General features: G+C 42.6%; 1 protein-coding gene across 4 annotated transcripts in view; it reads right to left on the bottom strand.

The window, feature by feature from the left end:
* ELMO3 (engulfment and cell motility 3) overlaps positions 1-22556 on the bottom strand; it is a 300338-nt gene that overhangs the window by 173445 nt on the left and 104337 nt on the right. For all 4 annotated transcript variants that reach the window (XM_078668416.1, XM_078668415.1, XM_078668418.1 and 1 more), the window contains 2 exons: positions 5537-5636; positions 2273-2424 (listed from right to left, as the gene is read on the bottom strand). In XM_078668416.1, the coding sequence (XP_078524542.1) occupies positions 2273-2424; positions 5537-5636 (252 nt within the window). The remainder of the gene's footprint in view (positions 1-2272; positions 2425-5536; positions 5637-22556) is intronic.

Below are 22556 nucleotides of genomic sequence, written 5' to 3'. Positions count from 1 at the left end.
ACCACATCTTCAACAAGGCCGACTCCATCATCGCACCCCAACTCCGGGACATCATCAACACCTCATTCAACACCGCCACCTTCCCGGAGACCTGGAAGCACGCCGAGCTCAGCGCCCTCCTGAAGAAACCAACAGCGGACCCCACCGACCTCAAGAACTACCGCCCCATCTCGCTCCTCCCTTTTCCTGCCAAAGTCATCGAAAAGACCGTCAACAGACAGCTTGCCACCTTCCTTGAGACGAACGGATCCCTCGACCCTTCGCAGTCCGGCTTCCGAGCCAACCACAGCACCGAGACCGCCCTCATCGCAGCCACTGACGACATCAGAACCTGCTCGACAACGGAGAAACAGCGGCCTTCGTCCTCCTGGACCTCTCTGCAGCGTTCGACACTGTCTGCCACCGCACTCTAATACAGCGCCTCAGCAACATCGGAATCCGAGAGAAGGCACTGGAGTGGGTCATCTCGTTCCTCACCGGAAGAACCCAGAGAGTCCGCCTCCCCCCGTTCAGATCCGAGGCCACTGAAGTCATCTGCGGCGTACCACAAGGGTCTTCACTCAGCCCAACCCTCTTCAACGTCTACATGAGCCCTCTCGCAGCCATCAATCGCAAACACAACCTCAACATCATCTCCTACGCCGACGACACCCAGTTGATCCTCTCCCTTACCAACGACCCCGTCACCTCCAGAACCAGCCTACACGAAGGGATGAAAGAAGTCGCTGAATGGATGAAGAACAGCCGCCTGAAGCTGAACTCAGACAAAACGGAAGTCCTCATCCTGGGATCATCGCCCTCCGCCTGGGACGACTCCTGGTGGCCCCCTGCCCTGGGCACCACCCCCAAACCAACGGACCACGCACGCAACCTGGGCTTCATCCTGGACTCCTCCCTCTCGATGACTAGACAAGTCAACGCCGTCTCGTCATCATGCTTCAACACCCTGCGCATGCTCCGTAAGATCTTCCGATGGATCCCCACCAAAACCAGGAAGACGGTCACCCAGGCACTCGTCACCAGCCGACTGGACTACGTAAACACCCTCTACGCCGGAACCACAGCCAAACTTCAGAAAAGACTCCAGCGCATCCAGAACGCCTCCGCATGACTCGTCCTGGACATCCCCCGACACAGCCACATCTCCTACCATCTGAGAAACCTGCACTGGCTCCCCGTCAGCAAGAGGATCACGTTCAGGCTCCTTACCCACGCACACAAGGCACTCCACGACCTGGGCCCCAAGTACCTCAACAACCGCCTGACCTTCGACGCACCCACCCGCCAGCTACAATCGACCAGCCTTGCCCTCGCTGCCGTACCACGCATCCGCAAAGCCACCGCCGGGGGAAGATCCTTCTCCTACCTGGCAGCCAAGACATGGAACTCCCTCCCGATCCACCTCAGGCTGACCCAGGATCATCTCTTCCTCAGGAAGCTCCTCAAGACCTGGCTCTTCGAGCAGTAGCGGACCCCTCCCCCCAGCGCCTTGAGACCCTCCCGGGTGAGTAGCGCGCTATACAAATGCCCATGATTGATTGATTGATTGATTGAGTGTAGGTGGTACAGGGACATTTTTTTACCAGCGGAATACTCCAAGTTAATTATGTGCTGAGCGATACAAATGGTTCCTCAGCAATCATCCTTTATAGCTTGGGATGTTCATATAACTGTAAGTGATCTACCTTGAAGTTCTCCTGTGGTGATAGAGGTGGTGTTTCAATAGTTCCATCTGTGTGGACACTGGTTTCACTGAGTAGAGATGCCCTGTATGAAGATGGTTCTTCAGGACTGCAGATTATAGAGAAGAGAAACGCTAGACCTAGGCATTGAGGGAACAGCTAGATGACAAGTGCTATGGAAACTGACACACACTACGAAGTAAAGAAAGAGAAGGGTTAACAAGACTTGCAGACAACAAAATTCTCGTGCATGAAATGGCCTGGGTTGTCAGACCCCTAAGTCATGTATGTGGTAAGGATCTCTGATATTCCCGACAACACAAATTACTTCTACAGAGTGAGCATGATCAAGACGGTGGCACAGCGTACAAGTGAGTGTGGTGCCTAGAAAGTAGGGACCAAGGGGACCTTAGATGTTACAAAAAAGGGATAATGGAAGATGAAAGGCCACAGAAGAAGGCTGGGGGACTTAAAAGTCCCAGGAAATGGATAACTGTTTCGTTGGAGTTGAAAATGAGTTGTACAAAGGTGGATGGGCGACCAAGAATACACAGCCAAGTGCCTGTAGTGAAGACAGCAGTTAAACTCACACAGTCAGATGTGTAACAAGTCGATCCAGGGTCACTTCCCGTTTCACCAACTGGAAAAGTGTAGGGCTACTCAGTACCATGTTCTCCAGGATGGCCAGCGACAGCTGCTGAACAGTGATATCCATTAGGTTTATGTTCACGAAACTCACAATCTGATGAAAAAAACAGAATATGATGTCATCATAGGGGCACAATCAGGCAAGAATATGATTTAAAGAGGCCAAAGTCTAAAGTCTCTCTCGGACCGATTGAGAGGCGGCCCCATTGATCCAAGAGCAGGGTACCTTAAACAAATAATGTATCACAAAACAATTTCTTTTGGACACCTTTACTCATTCACCATATCTCACACTCTATTATCCATATATTTTCCACATATCCTCAAAAAACTCTTGAGATAGGACCCATCAATCAATTAAAAAAAGATGTTTTAATAACACATTTATTAAAATCAATTATAATCTTATGGAAAACAGTTCATGTACAAAACAATTTTTTATAGTTAAAAACAATCCTAAAATTGATCTCAAATTCATTAAAATGTAATACAGAAGCATTAAAATAAGAGACAATCAAAGTGAAAAACCTATATCATCACAAATGTGTAAATTTGATTGAATTAATGTTACAAAAGTCTGTGAACTCTGTTATATATAGTTCAAAGTAACCAGAGTTTAACAATAGACAACAAAGCGTTGACACGTTTCGGTGGACAACGTATTGCTAAGACACCTTAATCAGGACCAACAATCTTAATGTTCCTCTCAAGGATAAAATAATATAATATATGTGCCGTATAGGTTTAATCCTCCTGTAGAGTTAAGGGATACCGATTATATCCCATTAAGGTCTACTCGTTATTGCCACCCACCAAGATACTTGGGCAATATACTCAGATTAGTCTCATTAGGGCCACTACACGCGTCCTATTGTTTATGGTATTGGCTTTCTCTGATACCATAAACAACAGGACGTATGTAGTGGCCCGAAATATTTTATTGAGTCCCGTGGTGCAGGAAAGCACAACATAGATGAGGCAGATATTGCAGTAATTATCCGGAAACCACTGGAGGGCTTTCTAGTTCCCACCTTTATAACGTAAGGATATATGTCTTCTGTATTTTACGAGGCCTTCCACACATTTGGAGACTAATCAGAGTATATTGCCCAGGTATCAAGGTGGGTGGCAATATCGAGTAGACCTTAGTGGGATACAATCGGTATACCTTAACTCTATAGGAGGATTAAACCTGTGAGGAACTTTGAAGTCTATGCTAGAGGCCTATCTCAAGAGTTTCGGAGGAAATGTGGAAAATATATGGATAATAGAGTGTGAGATATGGTGCATGAGTGAAGTTATCCAAGATAAATTGTTTTGTGATGCCAAAGCCTACAGAACTCGGAGCCATAGAATGAGGATAGGAATTTCTATAGCTTAAGGAACATCTACTTTAGAGCTACAGATACTCTCACTGTATAATGAATAATGCAAAATAGTGCACTGTTCAAATCAATTGATAGAATTCTTTTTTAAGCAAGTCATAAATGATAATTTCCCTCAGGAGTTTAGTTACACAATGAACTGCACATCTTCTACATGGAATTGTGTATGTTCTCTTTGATCTATTCTCTACTACCCACTTGACTTTAATGAAGAGATCTGTAATCTATGGAAAGCAACCTCCAGGCTATTGAAGAAGAGAGCTCTAGGCTACGGATGCAAACTCTAGCACACAAATAAATGCCAAAACTTACTTTGCTAGAGGCCTTCAATGTAAGAAATAGATTACATAGGGATTTCCTAGGGGACACTCTACATTTGTATAACTGTCTTTGTGAGTTATACTGAAATACATCCCAAACACTTAAGATAATCCTATAAATTTACCAAGTGACATTCTTAGCAGAAATGTTTAGTGCTGTTTTGAACCTTCCTGAAAGAAACCCACTTGTGAACAAGGCATACTGTTATACTAATGATACTTAGCAACTCCCACATTTGCATTTTATTTTGAGATATTGATCCGTTCACAGTGGGTTTACATGAAAGCATGCATGTACCAAATGCCTCAAGGGCCAGAGTCACTAGCCTCTCCTGTTTATTTCATGGCATCATCTATAAATAGAGGAGAGACTGAGGCACTCTAGTATCAGTATTTTATTTGCATGTTTGTTTAGACACAGCATATACAATAGACCAACATTTTTGTGCAAGTACTGAATAAACCATGCAGTGCCATCAGGAAGCAAGAGTAGATGTCATATCTATCCGTGTACATAAAGTGCTGGAGGATACCACAGAATACCCCAGTCCCTGTGTCCCTCGCTGAAGAACACAATCCGATACAATAGTCTATGGAAATAGAGTGGTACACTGGTCATTGGAGGATAGCAATGTACAGCTTTCTAGTCATATACTGAAAATAATTTCTTCCATAGGTTGCAAGTGTGGGGTGTTTGCCTTGAGCTTAACACATGCATAATTAAAGGATTACTGTCTTTCTGGCATCCAGGTTGGGATTTATTATTCACCTTTAGGGTGAACATAAGGCTTGAAAAAAACAATAGTTTGCAAAGAAACACTTTAATGAACATTGTGGAATCAAAAATGCCTATGAGAAAGAACCAGGAAGAGATTTGAAGATCACCTTTGAATTATTCTATTATTTCGACATACAGTTTTGGATACTGATCGCAAAAGCTTTTTATCTTTTCATAAATATAGAAGAGCGGTACAGGTGAGGCTAGGTAGGGTCTGCAAACCTCTGGCCTTCACTGGTACCTTTTCCACCGTGCTGGTTTGAGGTGATGATGACCGAAGGAAAGCCATTCACAGCTGCCTGGCTCAAAAACGGTGTTTCCTATAATAGGTGTAGACACCGTGATTTTAAGAATTCGAGCTGCCGAAACAATGTCTAAATAAAATGATAAAGCTATACTGTGCACTAGTTTGAAAACCTACTCCACTGCCAAAACACTGATTGGGGAGTAAAGAGGCCAATCAATTAATTTGATCCTAATCATATTCACAATAGCTATTGCTTGAACAATCAAAATCACATACATGCAAAGTTTCTCAAGCGTAGGCCTAGCTTACCTCTAAAATAACCCCAAAATGGAGCTGACAATTCTTATTTATACAAGGAGCATCTTAGTCTGCCTTAGCTATATTAACACGTTTTGTATTCATTTGTCCCCATCCCCTGCTCTACCTCCTAGCCATCCTTCACCTCACAAAAACATCAGTTGAAGGGATTCTTTTACCTTTTTGATGAACACTGGACTCAAAGACTCCCAGGAAACAAAGCCGTGCTCCATCAGCTCCATGAATGACTTCAGGGTATGAGCCATAATCTCCCCAGAACTGAAATCAGAGAAGAACACAGACTAAGACAGCAGCCTAACTAAGAATAATAGCCACAGACTCTGCTTTGCTGACATATGTTGATAGCCAATTATTTATGCATGCCTTGGATCTACACTGGTAACCAGCAATTACACACTCTTCTCATTAAAACTGACAGCAAACACTTAAAATATAACTCTCATTTCTGTTTCTAGATTCTGAATAATATACACATTTGTTCTCATATCTGAAACAATCTACTGATATCTTAAAGCAATCACAATATTCTCTGCTACCCTGATTATGCCCTGGCATCTTTTAATATATAAAACCAATATACTTCCATATTTCGCCATAATGAAATCAGGGCATTATGACAATTCTCAATACGTGTATTGCAATTTTGTAGGAGGGAAAACATTTTATTAAATTATAAGTAAATCTAGCTTAACAAGGCACTCATACATTAAGGACATAATCTTAGTGCACTTTAGAAATTAGAAGCAATAAATATTTAAAATGTTGAGGACAAACATTCCCAACAAAATTGAGTGAAAAACTCACATAATCAATTTTATACTTGGGGAATAATGTCTTGTCAAACACATTTTCGGCACAGTCATGGCACCAAATCTGCTCCCTCACATGCAATCCTCTCTATGGGTGGTATGAGAGTGAGCCCACCAGAAACATTTCTGAAAACACTGTAATTAAAATATTAATAACAATTTTGTTTATGATAACCTCACCTAGAGACAGTGATGATGTCATGCTGATTTTAATATCGGTTTCATATTGAAATATACCACTCAAGAGTATCTGTTTTTGACACTTATTATGTTGAACAGGCTGACTTTAGATTACAAACCAATGGCTGTAAACTCTATTTTAATTTTTCAATATCCTAGAAGGTGAATTTTTACGTTAGTAGAAATAGCTCCAAAGTCCAGACTAATGAAGCCGAAGCCATATTCTTGTCAACGGACTACAGTAAAAGTATGCTTGCACAGACTTACTTAAATCTGAAGTTAAGATGATAACAGTAGTAAAGTTACATTTGTCACTCACTATAAACCATGCGCTCTTTAAAATTTTCCAAGGTATGATGAGATGGAACATTCTTAAATAGGCTTCCACTCTTAAATCCATTCTTTAAAAGCAAACCTTAGTGACTTTTAGAAAAGAACAAGGTGTGAGGTAGGTTCCCTACCCCAGTGACTACAATATATATATGTAAGAACAGCAGGTCAGTCTACTCAAATAAACTGGCTTCCCTCACCACCTAGATGTTTCTACACATAAATTGCATTATATCCTCTTTATTAATGTCCCCAAACTACTTTATATGCGTCTCATCTCACAATTGTAGAGGTACACTATGACAGTCTCTACCAGATGTCACCCATTCAGAAAAAAAAATTCTGTCCACCCCGCCCACTTACTTCACAAGATTTTCATATGTATTTGTCAGTATGTTACTTTATTGGATGCATATTCTATTAAGCGTTCATGCCTGCACCACGTGCCATTTTCCAATGTAGCTTTGCTTTAGAACCCTACGTCTGATTGTTCATGCTCCCCTGTAAATAGTTTCTATGGAATAGCTATACAGATTGTATTTGTATGTTTGACATCTGCAGACAAAGTGTCATGCGACATAATACATATGTCTATGCTATTGGCTTTTTAACACATGCTATAGTTTATGCGCTTGATATCAAAATAGTGTTTGATTGCACAAAATAGAGAGGTTTGACTGCACATTACAGAGATGTTTGACCTTTCAGATGGTGCATGAAACTGGCTTATTAAAAGACAGTTAAGCCAGGTGGCTGTGTTAGCAACGGTTTCTACTAGATGAATCAATTAAAGGTGTCTTCTCACTAAGAAGTTCTGTAAATTTCAAACGTGGTCAATGTATCCATAGGCAGGTGCTGGTTCACTTTGGTGAACATGATGAACTTTTGGATGGGAACATGAAAGCAGGTCCAGAGGAAAGTACTAGTTGTTGGTCTGAATTTCTGCCAACACCTGGGCCATAGTAAACATTATGAATATCTGGATGCAGAGGAACTCAATTTGGCTCTGAAAAACCAATACAGGACAACTCCAACGTCTTTGTTTCTTTACATGGCACCAGTAGGAGTAATTACTAGGAGTTATTTTACTACTGGCCTTTATTATGTATCACAGGGCAAGCATTTACATCACTTCTAGAAGGTCCTTGGGAACAGACTGAGGCAGAGGTAGCCAAAATTGTGGCAACACAGCTGTAGAGTTGAAGCCCAATAATCCCGAGAACCACATGGCGGAACAAAGAGTCAAAAGTTAAAGTGATAGTGGAGGTAAAGCCTCTCAATAGAGTAGCTTGTGCCCTCTCAACTATGTGACCTATGATGCCATTTTAGAGATTCTAACCAGCATTAATTGGTTTAAGGAGTGGAGGATGAATCCCCTATTGTTTAATAAAAGTCTATAGACAAAGACATACAGTATTTTTATATTCATTTGGAAGGGTTATATATCCAAACCCCTCTAAGAATCTATACTATGGAATGATAGGATGATTGGCTTGCAGACTGAGGAGTGTGAAAGAGGCTTTTCATTAAGGAACCTTTAATATCACCAGGAAATATGAATATATTTAATGTTTTAATGAATGTCATTGTTTTTAAATTGAGGATAAATTAATTTATGTTTGGTTTATGTTTTTTAAATATTGTTTTGATAGAATAACATTGGTGGGAGAGGTTGTTTTTTCCTGAGGAAGGTGGTCGAGAAATTAATAAATCCACCAAAACGCATCGATGCTAAGAAAACCTGTACACTAGATCACCTAAACATTTGATTGAACTAATTGTCTAATATATTCTCTTGTTATATTTTAATGTTGTGCAGATGAATGTTTTTTAATGCTTTCATTGTCTTCTTGATTGTCCTTTTTTATCCATTTGCGAAATGATCAATGTGATTTTTTCTACATGTTAAATATGCTTATATTAGAAAATTCCATATGTATTGTTTTTAACCATTGTATAATGCATCTTTTATAGAAATGAATAGCTGTTATAGATTAGGTAGATATTTTAGGTTCTTCTTTTTTTGGTGCTTTTGGTTGGTCCTTGGAGTGAATGACTGAAAGCTGACTTGTGAGGTTACCCAAGGGGAAAACTTTTTCGACTTATTGTCGGACATGAAATGAGGCCAGGGTCTGGGTCTGAGAATTGTGGTGGAAGGATTGGAACTGGCCATAGCAGAAATTGAGGTTCCAGAGTCATTGCAAATGCTCTCTCAGTGCCTTAGACTGCTGATTCTGGTATCTATTGGGGGCTAGGAGGGCCTAATTTCATGTCCTTAGTTTGCCATTGAAAACGCATAACCAAAGAAGGAAACAACAAACAGGCACAGCCACAATTTGGCTCCACCGGATCTTGCAGTGCATATTAGTCCCACAGCCTGGATAGCCTCAGTATGTTCAGAATAATCTCAGGTATTTTTCATGAGGCCAATCTTTTGTGACAGAGAGGCAACCAAAAAGGTCCCAGCCCTAATAAGTGTCCAGTGAATGCATGCAAATAGTACAGAAGTGGAGCAAGAGAAGGAAATAAGTTACTTACTTGTAGCTCCAGTGCTAGGGTGAAAACTCACTTAGAATACAGTGAAAACACCTACATACATGAGGGTACTTGGCACGACCTACCCTATAAGTCCATAGTACATAATAGGGCAGGGGGATTGAAACTACCTTTAAGTCCCTAGTATATAATACGGCATGGCTGTTTATAGGCCAGCAGCCCTTTCTGCACTTTCATGTGTGCACTGCTGAGAGCCTAAGATAATTTTAAATGCAGTCCTGTGTTGCAGGACTGCTCTTAAATGTAAATTGTGCCAAACTCGACCTTGGTGGTACGGGCAGTTAAAAATTGATGAACTACAATCTTTTGGCATATTAGGTACCCCCCAGGGTCTTCCCTAGGGTCTCCCCTAGGTGTGCCATGGGTGGGGGGGGTCCCTAATATGCCAATAAGGGAGGACCCTTATAATGTTGTGTTGTTCCTACTAATCCATAGGATCTGTGTGTTTGTTGGAAAACATAAACTAAGGGCTTGATGCCTAAACTGATTCCGGACACCACCACAGGATATGTTGGTATATAGACCAGCTATCCTACAGTGCCACCATAAGCCCCCCTAACCTTATCAGAGAGCGAATGGTTTCTGACAACCACTGAAAACGACAACCCTGACCCCTTAGGGATCATGGAAACAGTTCAGAACCTTTCGCTCAGTCAATCGTGCTTACTTATTTTCAGAGAAATATATGGAGAATACACAGTGGGACATTTTCAATGTATTTATTGAATCAAAGTTATTCTTGTGTAGAATACATGTGCTGTGATAATCAGTAGACAGATGCAGATTAAAGTGATTAAAAGCACCAAAAGTGTTAATAGTAGATATAGTTTTACCATGGTGCTAAAACAGTGTATATATGCAGGCATATAAAAAGGCAGTATTCTGATGTACTCCTACTATGCAGAGTCCTACGCGGAGTGTACCTAGTGTGTGTGTAGGTGTGAAGCCAAGAATCCCCCCCACCCCCCCACCCCAAGGGACGATCCACCCCCGTCACCGGTTGGGAGAGAATGAAGTACCCCTTCTTGGTCACGAACTAGACACCCCTCATATCAGACCGCTGCGTGGTGAAGTCTCAGCAAGCAGAGACCCTCGGTGTCAGCTGAAGTACCTCCTTTAATAATCTATTGGGATGCTCAATATTTATAATAGAAAGCAGCCTTGCGATGTACATGTAGATTAGCGATGTTATGCATATGGAGATAGCTGTGTCGCCTCGTAGATGAAGATAGGACGACATGTGTGAGTAAAGAAGCATAGTGCATGATGTTCGAGGCATCGTGAAAATGTTGTGCAAAGCTGGATGTGTAAACAAAGTAGTTTCCGAGATACTAATCCAACATTGTTTTACATACAAATATGTGCAAAAGTTCTTGCTGGAATGTTATTGTGAGGACAATGTAAGAAATAAACTGCTTCGCTACATGAGCCTAACCCAGGAATATAACAACGAAAGAAGTTTTACATGCCCTGGGAATAGAGAAATTGCACATTTCACTTTCCTTGTTGTAGTAAAGTGCTTTCCCAAATCGACTTTGGTGCTAGGCGCATTCTGAAGTGAAGGTCTACACTATTTTTGCATATTCAGGACCACTAAAGTCTCCCCAAAGGTGTTTCAGGGGTGGGGGTTGTGTAACTATAAGGAGAGCCTACAAAAATGTTTTATATGTCCTGATGCTGGAGAAATTGCACACCGCAGTTTCTCCATTGTAGATGCCTAGCCCTATAGGATAACATTGCAATCTATATAAATAAAAATTTAAATATTCGTTTGTTCAAAATCGCAAATCTCCGAAAGTTCTTCACTGATTGCTTGGAAATTTTGACACAACGTTGGATTCCAATACGCGCGTGTCGAATACGCGCGTTTTTAATCGAAAGCACGAACAGACACATAAAAATGTCAATGTTCGTTTGTTAAAAATCTTAAATATCCGTTTTGCTTTGAAATTTTGACACAACGTTGGATTCGAATACGCGCGTGTTTTTATATACACAACGTTGGATTCCAATACGTGCGTGTCAAATACGCGTGTGTTAGTAATCGAAAGCACAAACAGACACATAAAAATGTCAGTTCGTTTGTTCAAAATCTTAAATCTCCGAAAGTTCTTCACCGATTGCTTTGAAATTTTGACCAAACGTTGGATTCGATTAAGCGCGTGTTTATATATACACAACGTTGTATTTGAATACGCGCGTGTCCAATAAGCGCATGTTTTTAAACGAAATGCCGAACATACCCTATCGATTTGGTTGCTGCACAACAACTACAAGGGACGCATAGAGACAATAGTCTGTATACATTAGGATGGACAGTAGGTGTCAGGATGGCAGACTGGGAAGTGGGTGGAGGGAGGGGGGAGGAGTTGGTTCACTTTGCAACATTAGTGCGTGTTTATATATACACGTTGGATTCGAATACGCGCGTGTTTTTAATCGAAAGGCCGAACAGACCCTATCGATTTGGTTGCTGCGCAACAACTACAAGGGACGCATAGAGACAATAGTCTACATATATTAGGATGGATAGTTGGTGTCAGGATGGCAGACCGGGAAGTGGGTGGAGGGAGGAGTTGGTTCACTTTGCAACATTAAGAAAGGACGCATAGAGACAATAGTCTACATATATTAGGATGGACAGTTGGTGTCAGGATGGCAGACCGGGAAGTGGGTGGAGGGAGGGGGGAGGAGTTGGTTCACTTTGCAACATTAGCGCGTGTTTATATATACACAACGTTGGATTCGAATACGAGGGTGTACAATACGAGTATGTTATTAATCGAAAGGCCGAACAGACCCTATCGATTTGCTTGCTGCGCAATAACTACAAGGGTCGCATACAGACAATAGTCACAAAAACATATTGTATACCCACAAGCATTGTGAAATTAAACATATTAGAAACGTGCGCTTACTCTTTTCTTTCTCTTCCATTTAACCAGACTGAGCCACAGCAACGCTTGGCCGGGTACAGCTAGTAGTTTATAAATGCAGAAATATTGATAGGAACCAAAGAAAAATATAATTCAAGGTCAAGGTCCTAGGAGAATTACATTGATAAATCCAACAATATGCTATTGTTGAATTTATCCTGAAGTGTAGAGGAAAACAAGTTATAAGCCTTTCTTATTTGTAGGCCACAATTCAGCCTGCCTGAGGTCGCCTCTGATTGGTCAGAGTTAACAGGATTAGCAAGGCTGCTTTGATGAAGTGATAAGTGGCTCACCCTGAAGAGGGGCTATCTGTTATAATGAGCTCTGCTCCACAGGGATGCCAGAGCAGGGAGGAGGGGTTGTAAAGCATCAGCTTCAAAGGGTGAAGAGGACAGGCAGCAGACAGCCAGTCCATCTGCCCCCACCCCCTATGTCAGATAGCAGGCTTAAGGGAGGAATTTGCAGATGCCAGGGAAGGAGAGCAATGGAACTGAGCCACACTGGAGGTTGGTTTAACTATCTCTTGCTGCTCTGCTGAGATTTCAGACATGTTGGATCTTGGAGGAATAGTGCTTTCTGGGAGAAGACTATGCCACACATTGGAGAAAGTGACCATGCTCTGGGGTATTCCCCTGCACCTCATTCAATAGAAGTGTCATCCTGCTTGATCTGCTGCTTGAAACTAAGAAGAAGGTTTGCCAAGCTGGAAACTTGATTTGCACCACCAGGCCCTGCTTTCTGACTGACTGTGCCTGCTGCATTTTCTGGAACTACAGCCCTCTGGATGTACCTTACTTCAAAATGATTAAAGAGTGGACTCTGTGCAAGCTACAGGTTAAGAGAGCTCACCTGCATCAACTCCACCACGAGTCCCCTGCCTGGAGTGTATCCAGTGTCCAGGTGCATTGTGAGAATTGTGGTCCCAAACTTTCAAGGACCATCTTGGAGCTTCCAGAGCATTGGATTGTGCCTTGGCCCCTTTGGACCCTCAAGAGAAACTTCAGGAAGAAGTACCAGTAGTTTGGAGCAACTTTGGGGAAAAACTCCATAGGTGACTACATGCTAGAAAGTGTTTATTCTTTACAAATTCACATCTTTGGTTCCCTACATTGGAGTCTTTTCGTTTAGGTATCATTTTAAAGATAAATATATTTCCTATTTCTATAAATTGGTGTGGGATTTTTATTGTGTGTTGTGTCTTAATTATTTACTGAATTGGTGTTTTTAAATGCTTTGCATATCTATCTCTAAAGTTAAGCCTGACTGCTCACAGCCAAGCTACTAAGGGTTGAGCATGGGCATAATTGTCTGAGACCTATTCTGAGCCCTAGACTGAGTTAGTGGCCTTATTGTCAGCGGTAGATGCATAGCTACCACTACTAATAATCCACTTTCTAACACACAGCCATAATTTAGCTTTAGTATTTTGCCAAATACTCTGCACACTTCCAAGAAGCAGTATATCATTGGAGGTTGAACATATAAAAACACATTAGTGAAGAAGTTCCAGTCATGTGGTGCCAACTGCCCGAGATTGCACATTGGGGCTTATAATCCACAATTAATCAATGACTATTGTGTACGGGGGCAAGAAGGGCAGTCCTCCACTGGGTCCCACCCCATCAATTCTGGTGGTGTGATGGGGGGCTTGCCGCCAAAATGTCAGAGTCAGTCGTACCATAAGGTTTGACCAGCCACTATCATACTTGTTTCCACTGTGGTGTACTTACTGATGTTCTGTATACAATACATTGTTTCTAAACCATGTACTTTATTGGCAATTTACCTACAAATCCTATGCACAAGATGCTAACTCTAGGGGACTTCAACCTGTGGTGCAATTCTCAGAATGGCAACAAGGCACAATAGCTGATGCGAAACTTGGACACGCTCTGCACTTCCTCAAGCACACAAATAGCCTCACACATTGATAAACTCACTAGACCTGTTACTTTAATTTATTCCATAGTTCACAGCTCAACACTATTTAAACGCCAGAATCTCAGAACCTCCAGTCTCACTTTCATTATGTCTATTGAACAAAATCAAAAACACATTTTTCCAAGATTTCAATTACATTTTCCTGGACAGAGGGATTACCATATTAAGTATTGTCCATTTGTATCCACCAATGGCAGACAGACAAGCTATATGGCTGTCAATGAAAATCAGTCACGCACACTAATGAACACTGGTTTAAAAAAGAGCTACCCATACTGAAAAGGAAATAGAAGACTTCCGAAAACTAATGGGGAGATCTAAGAACCTCAAAGACAAACTATTGTGCCTTATTCACATAGAATGCTACTAGAAAGCAGTTACACAACACAATATATTTACAGCCTGCAAAATTAAGTATAAACCCCAATGTAATTAAGCCAAGCAACATATGACCCAAAATACAGAAAACTACTATTAGACACTATAATCAACAACATTGTAAGGTTCATTCAGACCAAAATTGACAAAATAGGAGCCAATATACAAACAAGTTAGTCACTGCCTCATATGTATAAACTACTTACACTTGGTGTCTTTCATTTAATTGCTTTACCGAGTTCACAGCACTGTCACCTAAGGATCTGCCCAAAACCATTCGCAATATAAAAACTCTGCCATCCTAATCAGCACCTGCTCAGCAAGCTGTTTGAAAGTACATATAAACATTGCCCTAACACAAACCCCAGTCATCAGCAACTGGTTGGCCAAGGAAGCAATCACAAGCCGACACAAAATAATTCAAGTTATGATACTCTTATAGTAACCCAATGAAGAAACAAAAAACTAGTTAACTAAAACCCTTTATCTGACATACCCTACAATTGCAAAATGGCAAAAGGGATATCACCCGAAAAATCCAGCTACATTGTTAAAAAGTTACAATTCTTAGTAATTGTCAAGGGGCTTCAGGTTTGGGAGATGAACTACTCTGGTGAGTTTTAAGGAAGACCAGTTGCCTGGCCAAGATGCAGCCTTGAAATTCATCTAGATACTCCTGCAGTAGTCAGCTGTATATAACCACAAGGACATTCCATTCTGCTGCATGAACTAGAAAATCATCTAGAGACTGAGCATACACTATGAAGATAGGCATCGTCAATACTTACCCCAAAGATACACAAGATACAACTGGGTAAACACATTTAACAAAGGGTAGCAGTCCAAGTGGCAAGCACCACAGATTTCCGCTCTCACCTATGCTGTTTAATGACTACATGCACCTCCTCACGACATTGTGTAGTCTAACAATATTTGTTTGTAAATGATTTTGTGCAATTGAAATATCCATTTTAAGATGAACAGGCATTCGCTCAACGAGCAAACCATACATATCTGACTGAATTGTCAAGGTCTGCAACTTATTGCTACTGTTGAATTCCCAAACTCGAAAATGCAATTTCTTCAACTGAGAAATAAACCACCCTAAGGTATAATTGACCATAATTCAAGCTTGGTCAGTGTCCTGAGAGAAAAAATAATAATATCTATATCTATATATCTATATCTATATCTATATCTATATTTTCCACAATTTCAGCAAGGCTGCCAAACACACACCAGGTGCTTCAGTACACAAGGGGTGAAACCTGCCTCTCTTCCCCAACTCAAAAACAATCCATTACAATTCATTAAAATGATGTATTTCTGCAGACGCATTTCGGCGTGGTGCCTTCTCTGCAATAAAATCATTATACATCAAGCACAGTGTATTTTCCATTTAAATTTCCAAATGTAGTTCCTATTGGTAGGGCTGTAACCAAAAGGCGGACGGCAACAGTTACTACTTAGTTCCTATGGCCCCAAGTGTGAAACTACTGCGTTAGCAATAATGATGTAGATGGTTTATAAATGGGCATCAATGCCTCATAATGCATCTTTCCTCGATGGATCATTCAATGCTTCTCACAGTTCCTGCATTGGAATTATGGCCACATCTCATTGCCAGTCTCGCCTTGTCACCTCACACGGGCAGCAATTCCCTTCAAACCTCCCCAAGCTGAACTACTGTGCTTGTGTCCTTCGCCTGCCGTTACTTTTTACATGCAAAGTCACCGCACGTATCCCTTATATGGCTGGGCACCTTAGACTTGTATAATCCACGACCTCCATAGTTGATGGGCTGTGGCAGCGTCGGTTCTGGCATGCCAAATTAGACTTGTTTCCACAATTCCATCAAAGCTGCCAAACACAAGGCGGTTGCTTCCGTAGACTGGGATAAAACCCGCCTCTCTTCCACAACAACTCTCAGGGTCATTAATATGATTTATTTCGGCAGGCGCGTTTCGGTGTGGCGCCTTCTGTGCAATTACATCATTATACAACAAGCACAGTATATGTTCTATTTGAATATCCAAATGTAGTGAAGTGGGCTGCAACCCATAGACAGACAGCAACAGTTACTATTTAGTTCTTATGGACCTATGCGTGAATCCACTGCATTAGCATTAACGATGTAGAAGATTTATAAATAGGCCTAAATGTCCCATAATGCATCTTCCCTTGATGGATTAATCAATGCTTCTCACAGTTCCCGCATTAGAATTAACGCTGCATCTCATTGCCAGTCTCGCCTGTCATCTCACACGGGCAGCCATTCCCTTCGATCCTCCCCAAGCTGAACATATAATATATATATATATATATATATATATATATATATATATATATATATATATATATATATATATATATATATATATATATTCCAAAACACACGGTAACCCTGTTGAGTGGCACACGAGGAGCAAAGCAGGTTACCAGCCTGTATTCCCCAGGTATGGACGCAGGGGGCGTGTCATCTATTGAAATTGATATTGGGGGCGAGTGCGGTACACAGCACGTCTTTCAGACACGCCTTTGAAAAAGATGTAAATCGAAACGCGTCAGGCATTTGAAAAGCTGCATCATTTTACTTGCCACAGAAACTGCGTCCATACCTGGGGAATAGAGGCTGGTAACCTGCTTTGCTCCTCGTGTGCCACTCAACAGGGTTACCGTGTGTTTTGGAATTTAATGGCGGCGGCCCAGCCGTCGAGTGAGCACCACTCCGGATTCAAGTGAGGCCGTGGGGTTGAATGCATCACCCTGGATGCGGAGGAGTAATGCCAGGATTAAGGACTGGTTACGTGGCTGGGGCCCAAGGTAGGGCTTCATAATTGCAGTCATTGTGCACATTATTGGTGTTTAATAAAATGGCACTACAGCCCCCATCATGCAGTGGACATTGTCTCATTGAGAGCAGCCCCATCGGGGGCGTGTCATCTATTGAAATTGACATTGGGGGCGAGTGCGGTACACAGCACGTCTTTTCAGACACGCCTTTGAAAAAGATGTAAATCGAAGCGCGTCAGGCATTTGAAAAGCTGCATCATTTTACTTGCCACAGAAACTGCGTCCATACCTGGGGAATACAGGCTGGTAACCTGCTTTGCTCCTCGTGTGCCACTCAACAGGGTTACCGTGTGTTTTGGAATTTAATGGCGGTGGCCCGGCCGCCGAGTGAGCACCACTCCGGATTCAAGTGAGGCCGTGGGGTTGAATGCATCACCCTGGATGCGGAGGAGTAATGCCAGGATTAAGGACTGGTTACGTGGCTGGGGCCCAAGGTAGGGCTTCATAATTGCAGTCATTGTGCACATTATTGGTGTTTAATAAAATGTCACTACAGCCCCCATCATACATTGGACATTGTCTCATTGAGAGCAGCCCCATCGGGGGCGTGTCATCTATTGAAATTGACATTGGGGGCGAGTGCGGTACACAGCACGTCTTTTCAGACACGCCTTTGAAAAAGATGTAAATCGAAACGCGTCAGGCATTTGAAAAGCTGCATCATTTTACTTGCCACAGAAACTGCGTCCATACCTGGGGAATACAGGCTGGTAACCTGCTTTGCTCTTCGTGTGCCACTCAACAGGGTTACCGTGTGTTTTGGAATTTAATGGCGGCGGCCCGGCCGCCGAGTGAGCACCACTCCGGATTCAAGTGAGGCCGTGGGGTTGAATGCATCACCCTGGATGCGGAGGAGTAATGCCAGGATTAAGGACTGGTTACGTGGCTGGGGCCCAAGGTAGAGCTTCATAATTGCAGTCATTGTGCACATTATTGGTGTTTAATAAAATGGCACCACAGCCCCCATCATGCATTGGACATTGTCTCATTGAGAGCAGCCCCATCGGGGGCGTGTCATCTATTGAAATTGACATTGAGGGCGAGTGCGGTACACAGCACGTCTTTTAAGACACGCCTTTGAAAAACATGTAAATCGAAACGCGTCAGGCATTTGAAAAGCTGCATCATTTTACTTGCCACAGAAACTGCGTCCATACCTGGGGAATACAGGCTGGAAACCTGCTTTGCTCCTCGTGTGCCACTCAACAGGGTTACCGTGTGTTTTGATATATATATATATATATATATATATATATATATATATATATATATATATATATATATATGTCCACAGATGAAGAAACACTCTGCAACAGTTGAATCCTGCTGAATTCTTTATTCTAAAGTAAAACCGGCATTTACTTCCAGATTGCTTTCATGATTTACGCGTTTCAGAGCACCGGCTCCTTAATCACAGGCTATCCATGCAACTTCTCAGAAATAGTGAAAGAAACAACTCGTCTGCATGCTAATTACTTTTATTGCCGTCCGATGGGCCCCTTAAGTGAGTTTGAATGTTAATGCATGCTGGGACTTGTGGTATCCTTCATTCAATTCTTACCTTTCAGTGGGTTCTGCACCGTAACATATTATTTGTTGTATTGTTCTCAGTCCTCCAGATGCAAAATTACGGGTTAATTTTCATTTTCTCCACTTATCCGTTGTTCCGCTGGCAGAGTCAGATGGTTCTACACTTTTGTGGCCCACCACTTCATTTCCGTGGTGGTGCAGTCTACCCAGCCTGGACAGCCCGAATAGTTTACTGCAAGATTTGTCCAAAGACGAAGATGCACTCTGCAACAGGTGAATTCGGCTGCATTCTTTATTATTTATTATTAAGTAAAACTGGTATTTGCATCTAGATTGCATTCATGCCTTAGGCGTTTCGGATCTCCTGCTCGTTGATCACAGGCTATTCATGCAACTTTGCAGAAATGGTGATCATCTGCATGCTATATATATTTACTTCATTTTAAGACATGTAATCAGATTCTAAATGCTGTACTCAACACATTATTCCTTCTTTGAGAGAATCTCAATAGAAATCACAACCAGCTTAAGGAAACTGAATGTCAGAAAAACACAAGGGTTGGTTGGTTGATTTTCCTTCCACCAACTGTGAAATATGTGAAAGTGGACGGGCTGAGATGATACCAATGTAGAGTATGGAACTGGTCATGTGATTAATTCAGTGTGTCCTTCATCTGGTGGAACGAGGGCATCGAGTATGCTCATATGAACCTTATACTGGAGCAACCAGTAACCAATGGATGCTAGCAAGTGTAAATAAAGGGAATTGATTGAGGCTAAAGTACTTTTACGTACCATAGACTTGATTCACTGGGATACAAGAATTTAAACCATTAGACATGTTAAGCACCGATAGCCGAAGGATAAGGAACTGGAGACTATTGTGTATATTGTGAGGGACCGCAGTTATTGCCAAACAACAGACTTTGAGAGCCATTAAGTCAAAGCAGTGATGTGCAAATCTCAGGAAGAAGCCAAAGAGCAGAAAGAAAGGAAGGAACATGGCACAGGTTATACATGGAACTGGGGGAGGTCACTACTGAAACCAATGCCATGTCAGGCGCCCAGCGGGCGTGCCTAAGGCAAGCACGGCTGCGCCCGTCCGTGCCTGGCCGCCGCCAGACATGCTGCTGGTTCTATTAGAGATAAGATTATTTATTCCTCCAGCGACCTTTTGGCCATTAAAAAAAGAACTAAACCTGTGTAGTCACCTTCTTGGCAACCTTCCTGAGGGCCTGTTCTGTTGTCTAAACTGCAGTTTTGATTCCTGGGCGACCCTTGCACTCCCATGTCCCCCCTCTAGGTCTGGGTCTAATGTTAAACTCTTAAGCCTTAACTGTCGTTCTTTAGTTAAGCACTCTTCGGATGTTTATGATTTGCTACAGGATGAAACTCCTGATGCTCTCTTTTTAACAGAGACTTGGTTGTCAGCAGACATGGCGACTGTGCCAGGTTTGGCGCTCCCCCAGGGTTTCAGAATGGTAACTCTGAATAGAAAATGTAGAGGGGGTGGTATTGCAGTTGTTTTTAAATCTAGTTACTCTTGCACCTTTGTTTAAGAGTTTGTTGCTGGCTGTGAGTGTGCGCGCTTCGGGATTGCATTTAGCACTAGCTATACCATGTCTGGGCTACTGATATATCGCCCGCCAGGACCATCTAAGGAATTTTGGGTTGCACTTGTCGACTCCTTGCCAATTTTTGCATTATAGGGACTGAATTTACATCTTGATAGCTCAGATGACGCGGAAATGGGAAATTTCTTAGCTGACCTGGTGGCATGTCAATTGCTTCAACTGGTCCATGGTCCCACCCACTCGGCAGGTCATTTGTTGGATCCAGTTTTTTCAACCTTTCCTTCCTCATTGTTCACACCTCTACTCCGGTGTGCTGGTCAGATCATTTTTTAATATCTATGACCCTCTCAGGGGTTGAACCCATCCGGAGGACGTCCCAGAAGCTCTCATTTAGGCACCCGTGGCACAAATTTAACATCAATCAATTTCACGGCCTCCTTTCTACAACTACTTTTATTATGACAGATGACCCAGAAGCGGCCAATAGGGCACTATCTGACTGAATTCTCCATTCTCCGGATTATCTCATTCCCGCAAAGTGGTCTAAAAGACGTACCAACAGAACCATACCTTGGTTCTATGACAAGCTGATCACTCTACGTAAAGCGTGTAAAAAGCTGAAGCAAGCCTGCAGACGGGACTACGATCAGATTTTGAAAGGGCATTATCAGGCAGCCATTAAGATGTAACATAGGGCTATTCAGGCCGAACGGGCAGCATACTTTGCGGCTGAGATTAGGAACAGTAGTAACCCCTCCAAAAGTATTTTTTCGGTACTCAAATATCTTAAATCAACGGCAGTCCCTACAGCACCTGTGATCTTGTCGAATGAGCAATGTGAGGTTCTCGCATCCTTCTTTGTTTAGAAGGTGGAAAATATCTATAAGACCTTCCTGCAAGCTACTACGTGTCCTGACTTCAGGTCCAAATCTCTTCCGACGCGCATTTTGGCTGCTTCCCCGCCGATTTCTCAGGATGAGTTGTATGTGCTCTGTAGCCAGGTCAAGTCCGTCTCTCCGGCTGACCCCAGTAAGTCGGAGCAATTAGTAAAATCACTGCCTGTGCTCCTTTCGCCTGTGGGCCAGCTGATTAATCTGTCCTTATCCACAGCAGTTGTCCCCAGGACTTGGAAGCAAGCCAGAGTGATCCCATTGTTATGTTAAAAAAAAACAACCTTGACAGCGAAGCCAGAAAACGTCTGTCCCATCTCTCTTCTGCCTTGGGTCTCCAAGATTTCTGAGGTCTATATTAAAACCATTTTATCTAGATTTCTGAAGGATAATAACATAATTGACCCCACCCAGAATGGTTTGCGTTCTGGCCACAGTACTGAGACTGCTCTCCTAGCTGTGACCGAACACCTAAGGAGGACTCTAGATGAGGGCCACCCTTCGGCACTGATTTTATTAGATGTCAGTGCCATGTTTGACACGGTTTCTCACAAGATCCTGTTACAGTGGTTGGAGGAATTGGCATTGTAGATTCTGCCCTGGAATGGTTTGTCTCTTTTCTTGCTGAGGGGACCTTCCAGGTAACAGCTCCCCCTTGTGCTTCGATGTTCCATACTACCAAACATGTGGTGCCACAGGGCTCAGCTTTGAGCCCTACACTTTTCAATCTTATTGTTTTACCTTTGGCAGCAGTGGCTAAGAGCAGAGGGCTCTCCGTGGTATCATACGCAGATGATACTCAGTTGGTAGTTGCTCTCACGGATGACTATGCACGGGACGCTTGTAAGTTTCGGAGCGATCTTGAGGCGTTCACTGAGTGGATGACTGCCAACTGTTTCCAGCTCAATGCCAGCAAGTCGGAGGTCTTGCTGGTAGGGAGAGATCCTGAGCTGTGGAGTGAACGCTGGTGGCCGACCACCCTGGGATGTGCACCCGCCCCTAAACAGGTGGTAAAAAATCTAGGTGTCTGGGTGGACTCTGCCCTTACCTTTCAGACTCAAACCAGAAAAGTGGCAGGGACCTGATTTGGCATATTGCGTGGGCTTAAACCGCTGCTGGGGTTTTTCGACCTATCCATTAGGCAGGTTATTATGTAGGCCTCCATCCTGTTGCGATTAGATTACGCTAGTTCACTTTATTT

The sequence above is a fragment of the Lissotriton helveticus genome, chromosome 12 (assembly GCF_964261635.1).
Source record: "Lissotriton helveticus chromosome 12, aLisHel1.1, whole genome shotgun sequence".
Lineage (NCBI taxonomy): Eukaryota > Metazoa > Chordata > Amphibia > Caudata > Salamandridae > Lissotriton > Lissotriton helveticus.
The sequence above is the reverse complement of the archived record's forward strand: the minus strand, read 5'-3'. Positions and strand labels throughout refer to the sequence as shown.